We start from the raw sequence: 11,552 nt of genomic DNA on the forward strand, positions 1-11,552 counted from the left end.
AAAGCAAAAAATTACAATGAATCTTGCCGGTATATTAAAAGCTTCACAAGCATATTAAAACAAACAGAAACATATTGTGACATTAAAAGTATCACGACAAGATTCATAAGCTGATAGGCAAAGATAAAAGCCAACATAAATAGGAGACAGAAGATAACTTTGTGTTTCTTTTTACCTAAGACATCCACATCATAGATTTCAAGAGCTTTTCCAGTTTTACTTCAATTAAACAATATCAACCCCAAACACTTGCCTGATCTTCACTTTCTATTTTGTCGCTCACATCCTTCTTGCCTTCCCCTTCTCCAATACCACCATCCTCATAGTCATGGAACTCTGTTGCTCCCTCTCCTGCTTCATCTTCAAGTAATTCTTTTGGCAGACAAAATCCCTGCAAAGGTGAACAGAAACCCAAAATCTTCCTCAGTAGTAAGTACACTTTTCAGCTTCCTTTCTACTCAAGACTTTTACACATTAACTTTATGCTTGCCATATATCCACTGTTACCTCTACTAACTTACCTTCATATCCACTGTTACCTCTACTAACTTACCTTCAGAGCAAGCTCTGTAAAAATGCTGGTTAGAACAGAAAGCAGTTTTCCAGTACTCCTGTGAGATGCCAGTGAAATGGTGAGGTAGAACAGGATGAGGTCTGAATATTTGCAGAGCATGGGCTTTAGACGCACCAGCAAATAGCAGGACTGGTTGAAGAACTACAGTTAAAACAAAAAAATCAGCTGTCAGTCATTACTTGTACTTAATGACATGCACCTCAGAGAGGCTCATGACAGTGACTGAAAACATGCTCAAAGCAGAAATATCAGGAGGTGTGTTTAAGTACTATTTCTAACGTTTCTGGAGCTTTTTGTAGATTTTTCACAAAAACTTTGTCTTCTTACTACAGGAATGTTTAGCTTTTGCCAGATACTACAGAAGACTACTTTTATTTGTCCACAGTTTCTCACATGCTTCTAGTTCTAAGGCACTGGGCAAGAAGAAGCAATGCACATTTAACCACCAAAGTAGTTACAATTCCAAGTATCTCAAGACTCCTAAGCCAAAAAACTCATGAAAAGAAAAAATTTACCTTATGTTTATATGACATGCAGTCTTCCCTGTAAGATTTCAGGATCTCCAGGAGTTCTGAAACACCTAAAATTGCCTTCTGCACATGTAAAGCCTCCAAATCAGCAGACAGATCTTGATTCAAAAGTTTAGTTATATGTCCAGCTTTAATCACATCAAGTAAGGCTGCATCCTCTTTGTTTGAAAGACATTTAAGAAAATGGAGATCAAGTCAGATATTCTAAAAATGTTATAGCAAGCAATCTAGAAATAGCCACCCTATCTGTCTAAATACACAATTTCTATTAAAATAGTAACTTCCTTGTGTATTGGTACCTCTGACACACAGTTTAAAAAATTAAGGTTCGCATGGTTTAAACTCTTCTGCTCCCCACTCAAGTACATTGACAAACTTACCATTTTCCTCTGAAGATTTTTCTTCCTCTTTTGCACCTTCCTGTTTTCTCTCTACCAAACACTGAACAGCATACAGAACAGCATGGATAACAGTTTCCACTTTTGTTGAGAACTGCTCCACAAACTCTTCATCCGAGTGTTGATTTCCTTTTGAACCATAACACAGGCAGTTTTACATGCTTGTAAACATGGATTACAGGTTCCTATGTTTCCTTTCTGCAAGGACAATGACAGCACTATGCAACTTTTACTACATAGTTCTACCAAAATCTCCTTGCTAGTCATGACCTACAACTATGGTGCAGGATCCATCACTAACAGAGATGGTAAAAAATTATACTGCACAAATAAAGTCTGGACTAAATTTTGCAAGTTTTAAGTTCATGAAGTTTTTGTATATCAGAAGGAACACAGGGCCACCTTCAGCAATAACCAAACTAATAAATTCTTGTGTCTTTACCAACATTATAAATCAGGTAGAGAAAAATTATCCTTACCAATGTAATTTGACAAGGGAGCAAGAAGCTGTGTTCTCCAGGCTGTGAAGTGTGAAGATGTGTTATTAACTTCTTCTTGTATATACTTCAGGCTCTTGATTAGGGCCATCTGATTTGCAGCTTCCAAGTCTTGCCCATTTGGAACAAACAGGGACTCTATGCTTTGTAACTGTGCTGAGACTTCTAGCAAACAACTCACAGCTGATGTGCAAACTTCAAAGTCTCTCCTGTAACAGAAATACCATCATACTGAAAGAAGAACAAACAGTCCAACTTAAGATTAAGCCTTTTCTTGGTCATGAATAAGGGAGAGGCAGCATATCTCCATCCTGAATTTACTAAATAAAAGATTTGACAAAAAGCTTCTAGTCACACTGTTTGAAGCAGAGAGAAAATTAGAAGATTGTTATTAAATAGGCTACAAACACATTTTAAAATTAAAATCTCTTCATTAAATTTATATTTGAAATTCACCTCATTAGCTAAGGAGCTATGGGGATAAAAATCCTGAGAGACCAAAGACATAGTGGGAAGCCGAGATAGAAATTTTTTTCACTTGTCAAGAGAATGGGAGATAGCATACATTTCTTTAAAGAGTCAGGCACTTCATTTTACAAAAAAAGATGAATGGAAAAATGTTTGAAGAGCACCTGAATCCACTCTTCAGTATATGCATAGGTGGAAATTTTCAAAATTACTTCACACATACTATGTGAACATAAAGAAGGGATGTTCATGTGTAGGACTCACCAGGAATAAAAGGAGGTCTCACGTGACTGTTGTCTTACTCTGTCCACCTCTGCTTTCATGGCCTTCACATTTGCTATCATTGCAGTCAATTGTGTAGCTACCTGCAGCCACAACTGATCCTTATTTCGCATCCTGCACCCAGGAGGCAACTGCTCAGCTGACACTGGAGACAAGTGCTTTAGATCTGAGGGAATCAGGTCAGGTATTCCTGCAAGAACATCTCCCATTTCAGGGACTGAACTCCGAGGAATGTTGGGTTTGACATTGGTCCCTTCACTGTCACTGCATCTGGCTGACTCTTCTTTTGGGCAGCACTGCATAAACCAAGACAGCTCCTCGAGAACCATCACACACTGCATGCAGAGCTGCTGCAGTCTGTCCGTCCAGCATTGAATACTGCCTTGAGGAGGAAATGCTGCATTGTATTCTCTGTCAGCAGTCAGCCTAGTATCTATCTCTTGTATACAACTCAGGAGGTTCCTAGTTAAGAAGAAAGAAAGAGAAGTTAAAATCATGGAGTTTTATGTTGTACTTCCTTTTTAAAAGATCTACCTTTAACTAAATTATTTTTTTTTTAAATCTAGATAACAACTTCTCCTGGAAAAACTAAAACAATAGTTTTTTGGTTTTTTTTTTTAAAGATTGGTTAATTAGTGATTTTTTTCCCTCCCAGAATTATAAAATACTACAAAGCCCTGGAAATCTGATTTGTTATGGAAGTCATAGCAATGTAGATAAATGTCCACAAAGTTTTACTATTTCTGTGACTGTAAAGCTGACGAGTTTGTTTAGTTGGGGTTTTCTGTTTATTCATTTTTTTCAAGTTTTCTGGCCTTAGAATAAATTTTGCAGCAGTAATCTCCAGTCCAGAATTCCTTCTCTGTACAGAGGTGCTAGCTCCCAACCTGACTTCTAGAAGTTTCATGGACTACAGAGTGCTAAGCACAAATATGCTCAACAAAGGTGGCATTTGCAATGACTCTGATGACTCAAGCAATGAAAGGAAAGATCACATAGAGTAAGAAAGATTCTTACACACTTTTCCTTTTACAGTTTTGACACAATATGCAGTATGTCCCACCTTTCTAGAATTTTTCTTTGTAAACTGTTGACACGTTATTTATTTTGGCTCAAAATACCATCCAGATCATTTATTTGCCCCAGGTCAAGCCAACAACTTGAATGTAAACAAAATTAACTTAGGCCAATACTAAACGAGAGATATAACAATCTGCAAGTTTAATGGTTTAACTGTGTAATTAACTACAGGAATTAGTTCACATATATGCCTTACTTGTTCTACAAAATTATTTTGATTCCAAAATACTGGCTGCAGTGATAGGATAAACTTAGATCTTTCCTATCTAGGCTTGAGAGAAGAAGAAATATTGGGAAGCAGAGGAAAAAAGCTGTTATTTTCTTCTGCCTTATTTTCCATCTTCCTTGAACTGATTTGCTTACTGTCAAAACTTCTTGCCAAAAATTAAACATTGGAAGATGGAAAATACCTGAGTAAGATCCACTGTTCTGTCAGTGCAGTAAGAGATCGCCTCTGTCTCACAAGCATCTGCATGAGGTGTGCAGTGAACCCTTTGCAGCGTTCAATGCTGCCCAGTCCAATATCCTAAACAAAACAGAGACAGAAAAGGTGAGAAGGAACAGTTAGATGAAGAATGAGACAACAGCAGTCTGTGTGCCTCCATTTCACTGAGCAGGCTGTCTGTTCTACTGGTTTTAGACCTATCTTTGGTCTAAAAGATTGAGTCTGTGTCTCTAAAAGAGACACAGACTCCTGTTATGCCCAATTATAAATATCAACTGATTTCTTCAAGAATATTGGACAACATTGGGATTATTTTCCTTACAAGTTTGGATTCAGCATTTCATGAGTTTCTGCATGCACAAAAATGAGGCAATTAGGGATCTGCTGGGATGAAAGATAATGTACACTGAACAGATCATTAACTTCTTTCCCTGAACCAATTTTGTCCCTACATAAAACAGCAGGTTTCAACACACTGCATTTAATGAGAGCTACGAAAGTGTCATATTTTAGTATCATATTACACAACACAGTGTTATCTCCTACCACTTTCTTACCACAAGGAAATTTCAGTCCAAGCTGGTAAAATGAAGCTAACAGAACTAAGATTCTGGTTTTTCTTTGCTGGTTTTACCTTGGCAGGTGCTAACAAGGCTGTCTGGAGCCGAGAGTGACGTGCAAGTGACCGATAGAAGTACTTCTGGCACCCATCCCAGGCAGAAGAAATCTCTGTCAGCAACCTGGCAGAGCACAAAGAAGTATGGTATTAAAAAGTACCTCAGCATGCTGGAGCCACCACATCAGCTCTCCAACCCAACAGTTTTGCCTGAAATTTGTTGTTTACAAAATGCATCAATCTTGCAATTCTTCATTTTATCTAAAAATATTCTAGTTTCAAGAAAACATTTCATTTTAAAAATAAATTCTAAGAAAATACTAACCAATAGCAGCAAGATCACTATCTTTGAATACCATTTAATGCTTTCATAGTGATATTGTTTTTCTTCCCCTCATGCAGCTAAATCCAGCTTCATACAGAAGCCTTTCTTTTCACCCTGATACATAAACTAAACACTTACATCCCAGGACAATAACCAGCATGTCTCAATGACAAAAAAGCCCTTGTTGACAGAAAAACAGTTTTAAAAAAATCTGAAAAAACATCTTTCCCCTAAGAAAGCTTTTCCAGTAATGCACACTGAAGTATATGTGTTTGAAGTATATGTGTGTTCTCCTGAAATATCCCATTGTTTAATGAAGACAAAACAATGAAGAAATCCCTAAAAATCACAGCTCATCTTCAATAAAATCATTAGCAGTTTACACTCTAATAGACTGCTAGCAAAGCATCCCAGGCAAGGCTGGACAGTGGAGGGCTAACTGAAATCTAATTCATGGAAAGAATGAAACTGAGGGTACCGTTGGTAAAGTGCAAATATAGAAAAAAACCCCAAAACCAAAAAACCCCCAAATCCTTGCTCAGTTGTACATACCAAACTGAGATGTAATGGGAGGAAGGGAATATGCAAAATCCTAAATGAATTACTGTTGAAAAATCCCAGTCTAAATCAACACACCATAAATTCTATATATTACAGCTGCAGTTCACCCAGTCTGAGGGTGAGAAGCCCGGGCTACATACGTGGTGTCCAGCTCATGTGTGCAATCCACGGCAGCCAAGGCACTGCGCAAGTCCAGCGGACGGAGGTACAGAACTTCCTGGCAGTCTTCTGAGCGGGACCAAGACAGACCTTTCCGGTATGACAAACCTGGAACGGTATTCCAGCACACACCCTTTGATGCCCTCGTTTTTGGTATGAAAAATGTCACTCACACAGTTGGTAGTAAGACATCAAATGTTCTTATTTTGACAAGTCTTTGAACATGCTACAAGCTTTGTAATGTAAGAACACATTGTAGCTGAGCTATCTTGAGCTGAACATAGCTGAACAACACAGCTGAAGTAAGACTAACATAGACCTGTGTACACTAAGGACTTTTCACAGCCCCATGTCCTTTAAGAAAGCTGAGTTAGGGATCATTTTTAAGACACGAAAAGGCTGATAAATGAGGAGAGTAAAGGTGTTACCTTATATTATGGTGGGTTTAGATGTATTGGCAAAGACAGTAAAATGCTTAAGAACTCTGTACTTTTAAACCAAGCCCATTTTTAGTGGAAGCTCACCTGTTTTAGCAAGGCTTTTAAAGAGATCTGACAATGCCCGTTGCTTTTGCATCTGAATATGCTTTGCCTCTGATTTCTGCTTCTCCTTAGTTGCTGTCTGATCAAATGTTAAATTTTGCAGTTCAGCTACAGAAACAATAATACCACCTGTATAGAAGACAGCAGACAAACGTATGAGATTTAAATTTTCATGTATGCAAAGCATTCTCTAGGAAGATATATCTGCGCTTTTTCCTGACTTGTTCCATTTATGTTAGAGAGGTCAATTGTGGTATGGACATCACAAGAAAACCTAACCTGTGAACTGGTCGAGATTTTCCACCAGGTTTAAGAATGAATTATTTTCTGTAACTGCTGTACACATTTTCTTCATTTTCTTTGTCAGCTTAGACAGACGATACTGAAGAGATTCTGTATGAAATGTGATGACACCCTGACATTCTGGGAGTGCCCTCTGAAAAAAAAAATGGAAGAAAATTATACACAAATATTTAAAGCTCTCATTTGATCCCTAGGAGTAAATTGCTTTAAAAAAGGGCTCAATTCTGCATTTATCTGAAACCCCAAAACATGTTCATGTGATTCTTTCATCAGTTCAGCAGCAACACTTGAGAAAAATCGTAACACACGTATGTCAGGCAGGCATTATTTTTGAACAGTCAAGTGAATGATGCTATGATCTCACTGTCTTACATGTTTGTCATTACCGCTATGAAAAAAGTAATCACTACTTCAGGTCAGCTTCCTCTACCTTCCAAGTTTAAAGGCATTAACCTAAATCACTAATGCTCCCAGGGTGTCAGGTAAGAACACCTTCACTCACTTTCCACTAGACAACAAAAACAGTGTGCACGTAGAAATTATTAAATAACGGAATTAATTCCTCAGATATATAAAGCTTTTCAATCTTTTTTTTGGTTCAATTTCTTTTGTTCAATTTCAATTGTTTGCATGTGTCTTCTTTAAGGAATGAAGACAACATGGAGCTGCAAGAAGTGAAACCAATAACTCTGTTAACTATCAGTAACAGGCTTACAAATCACCCACTAACAAACAAACCCCTCAATCAATCAAATACATTAGATTTGCATTAAATTTCTGCCTCCTTGCTCTACCCTCCTGTACAGGACATAAGTAAGATCAGCCCTGCTCCTGGTCTGAAGAAACAGAACAAACCTGAGGGTAACTCAGCATTTCCCACTTATCACCAAATTCTGATGAGTTATGATTGTCTCCTTGCATTTTGTTAATAAAAACTAATGACATGAATAGGAATCTCTTTCAGGAAGAAAATTAGCTGACTTCCTCTCTGAGCTGGGTAAATTATTTAGAGACAAACTAAACTGAGACTCTCTGGAACACAATTTACCATACATCAGCTTGTCCAAGGCAAATGTTCACAGTCCACAAACTGTCAGTCAACAGCAAACATATGACAATGTAGTACATTCCCTTGTCAGTATCCAAGCCAAAAGTGATTTCATATTTAATCAGACCTCATACACACACAAATCCTACAGCTACATCATTATTTGTTTGGGTCCTTGTTTAGAAAAAAAAAGGGGTAATTATAATTTCAACTCTCAGGCTGTTTTAATTCACTAGTAGAGAAGTAACAAATTGCTGCAGACACTATGTAAGCAAATGGGAGATGAGATGTGTAACAGCCTCATCTCTGTGTATCAGAGCACAGATATAGTGCCAGATCAGTACAGACCATGCTTGTCATCCCATGCTGCATTCCCACCCATCTGCAGTGTTGCATAACACTGAACACAAGTAAGACCAAAAAAGTTTATGATATATTCAACAGATATGACACTTACATAAGATTTTCCTGCATTAATCAGTGAAAAGCAATGTATAGATGAGAACAGAGAAACTGTTCTTCCCACACTTAGAATAACTAATTCAGTCACCTTGGTAACATCTGTTCTAGCAGACAGAACCTTTCTCAATGTGTTGTTTAGCCTCTGAATTTTGGTTTCTCTGTCGTCAGACTCCTCTTGCTTTTGCATGCAGTCCAGCTGCTCTTCCTTACCAATCTCCACCAAGGCAGGCTGACACGGCTCATCCAGAACAACTTCAAACTTCTTCATGAATTTAAAGAGAGTTCTAATTACCAAATGAAAGCAAAAAAATTACTGTGTTTTGTACTCCTGGAAATCTCTCAGCTGCTGGAAATAAATGTTTTCTCTGTGTTATGAGAAGAAACATTTCTGCATTCAAATGTAACATCATAGAGAAATCATCTAGAAGGAAAGTTTCAAAAAGGGGAGCTTTATTTTAAGTTCTGACTTACCTGCGTATTTTTTCAACTGATTGCTTTATAGCCCAGAAGCTGACATCATTCCACCTGGAAATCTTCACAAATTCCTATTAGGAAAATAAATAATCAATGGAATTATTTATGTAAATGAAATTAACTATTCCCACATCAAAGATAATCTTTAAACCTTATCAGCTATGATGATCTGGTAGCCTTAAAACGCCAAACATTTTAGTAAGTGAGCAAATTTTTGCACAGGCATCGTATTAACATAATATTTGCACTGCATAAAAACTGCTGCATAGCCAGATGTTGTGAAATGAACAGGGGCTTCACTCCTGGGTAGAAACCTTCATGGATAAATGGGACTGATCAAACATTAAAGCTTTCAGTCAAACCCTCCCCCACCTCAAGAATTAATTCTTGCCAAAGAAAATGTTTAGTAGGGATTTCAGTGGCCAACAGAACTATTACAGACAATTCAGGTACTATCTGCTCCACTGTTCCTTTGGTTAGACTGATACATTGTCTGAGCCAAGTCTCCTTTTACCTTAAGTTCCTTTTCTATGGGCTGACGAAGTTCAGTGATTTTGGCCTCAACACATTCTGAAAACTGCTTATAGTAATTGTATAGATTCCACAGGATGCTGCACAGAACATCTAGAAGGGTGAAGGGATAGATAACAACAACAATAATCATCATCCTTCTTTTTACAAGAGGGCATTTTTCAGTATCATTACCATAAATATACCCCAGTTCCTTTTGGAAGCTTAGCAACACCGAAAGATGGGGTAAATTGACCAACAGGAAAGCAGTAAAACAGCTCTATTGGCTTGTGTTCTATTTATGAGCCCAGTGACCTGTTTGCAAAGTCTGCAACACCTGATGGCTGAATATTGGGATGCTGTATAGGTAACTCATCAGAGGTAATGCTAACAACTTACCCCTTTCTGCTACTTGAGGCATCAGCAAGACATGGCAGTGGAAAACCAGCAGTGTTTGGAGCCGTGCCTGAAACTCTCCCAGAGTAGAGCCTTCAATGAAAGCCTGTAATGTGCTGACCAGTGTTTTCAGATCCATTTGCTCAGCTCCTGAACATTGCACCGGAAATTCAGAAAGAAAGTGAGAGAAAACAAAAAAAACCCTATAATATCCACTTGAAAATTGTTGTCTGGTCTTTATAACTTCCAGTTAAACATTGGGTCTCAATTAGGAAAAGTTCAAAACAAAATAGGAAAGGGGCAGAGAGGGGAAGAATTCTGATTTAATAAGAAGTGAAATTAATGGACTCCATGCTAGAAGAAAGGAAAAGGAACAAGAAGCAGCATTAAGATAGTGACTGCGAAGGTCACTTATATGCTGAACTCCAGAATCCATTGAGTATTTACAGAATACTTGCTGTTCTCTATGAATGAATGGCTTCTTCAGTCATGATAAGCAACAGCACAAAGAAGTCACTGCCAGTTCCTTAACTGCTCAAAGTCACGAGGACAGAAATAAAGCAGAATAATCTGGTAGAGAATACAGTCCCTTTAGGGTATTATCTGTGGAAAAAGACATGTCGTCCTCTTCGAGATGTAATATAACTGAAGCATCTGAAGCTCATCAAATGCATTAAGTAGTCATGAGAGTGGAAACTTGGCCTCAAGCTAGAGGATACTGCTTTCATTTTTACAATTCCATTAAATTTGGGAGAGGCAAGGTGCTGCCCCTCATTCCCCTATTTTATGTAACATGAACACGTGCAGACAGATTTGCTAAGAACAGTATGTACCAAAACCTATTTTAAGAATTCTTTAGGCTTTATACAGAATGTATGAAGGTGCCTTTTCCAGTTGCAGATGGAGGCCTCCTACCCTCCAAATCTGTTTGAAATGTTTGTATGTGCATGACGTACAGCTATCACAATTCTACTTTCTTTTAGATGCTTTTTACAGACATCTTTTCTTTACATCACAACACAGGCCCTATGAGCCACAAGTGGTTTCAGAAACATATATAAAGTTCACTGCATATGGAAAACCCCACACAGTCATGGAATTTACTGTAGGGCAAAGAACTCTACCTGAAAGTGCATTGTCAAATTCTGGCATCTAGGACACTGTAATCATACATCCTTAGTAACTACTGAAACTGCATCACATTTATTTTAAGGCCAGCACTTACCTTCTGTGTTTGCCTCTGTCTCTTCTTGAACATACTTCTCAATCATCTGATAGATTGAGAACCAGTGCTTTGTGGATTTCTCCACATGCTGCTTCATAATATTGTCCAAACTTACTGACCAGCAACTAGAGACAACAGGAAAAGGGAGAGATAAATCAAAAATATCATGGGTACTTTGGGTTCAAAACAACCAAAATTTGTTTTCTGTTTCTATTAAACTAATGGAAAATTTAGCAGGATGAAAGAACCTGCACATAAGCTTAATACATACAATCAATTTCTGAGGATCATTGTTTTGCTACCATTGTTAAATATGAAAGAAAAAAAGAGAAGGTAAAGCAAAATCCATCAGAGGCAGGTTTCATAGTTTATTTTCTCAGAAATTGAGGCAGACTTGTGGAATTCCTGATTGTGACACACTGTGGCTATAAAAATTTTACATGGTCTTAAATGGGAGACTGGACAGTAATTTTTAAGGACAATTTAAGGATGGTTATTAAACAGACAAAACCCTACAGGCTCAGGAAACACTTGGATGAAAACAGAAGAGCACTGGTAATATTGTTTCTACTTCTCCTGAGGCAAAAACATAGAGTCACCACAGCCTGGACATGCTCATTCTGATCCATTACAGCTCCTCACTAGTGGTCTCTTTCC

General features: G+C 37.8%; 1 protein-coding gene across 1 annotated transcript in view; it reads right to left on the minus strand.

Annotated features, from left to right (window-relative positions):
- The window catches only part of MDN1 (midasin AAA ATPase 1), an 87,070-nt gene that overhangs the window by 15,369 nt on the left and 60,149 nt on the right, over positions 1–11,552 (minus strand). Inside the window, exons 69-84 of the mRNA XM_031057598.1 lie at positions 10,896–11,020; positions 9,674–9,820; positions 9,279–9,388; positions 8,762–8,835; positions 8,379–8,574; positions 6,757–6,913; positions 6,460–6,606; positions 5,917–6,043; positions 4,909–5,014; positions 4,240–4,355; positions 2,732–3,211; positions 1,982–2,208; positions 1,485–1,631; positions 1,090–1,262; positions 554–715; positions 254–391 (exon numbers count right to left, since the gene is read on the minus strand). Of these exons, the coding sequence (XP_030913458.1) occupies positions 254–391; positions 554–715; positions 1,090–1,262; positions 1,485–1,631; positions 1,982–2,208; positions 2,732–3,211; positions 4,240–4,355; positions 4,909–5,014; positions 5,917–6,043; positions 6,460–6,606; positions 6,757–6,913; positions 8,379–8,574; positions 8,762–8,835; positions 9,279–9,388; positions 9,674–9,820; positions 10,896–11,020 (2,632 nt within the window). The remainder of the gene's footprint in view (positions 1–253; positions 392–553; positions 716–1,089; positions 1,263–1,484; positions 1,632–1,981; positions 2,209–2,731; positions 3,212–4,239; positions 4,356–4,908; positions 5,015–5,916; positions 6,044–6,459; positions 6,607–6,756; positions 6,914–8,378; positions 8,575–8,761; positions 8,836–9,278; positions 9,389–9,673; positions 9,821–10,895; positions 11,021–11,552) is intronic.

The sequence above is a fragment of the Geospiza fortis genome, unplaced genomic scaffold (assembly GCF_000277835.1).
Source record: "Geospiza fortis unplaced genomic scaffold, GeoFor_1.0 scaffold264, whole genome shotgun sequence".
Classification (NCBI taxonomy): domain Eukaryota; kingdom Metazoa; phylum Chordata; class Aves; order Passeriformes; family Thraupidae; genus Geospiza; species Geospiza fortis.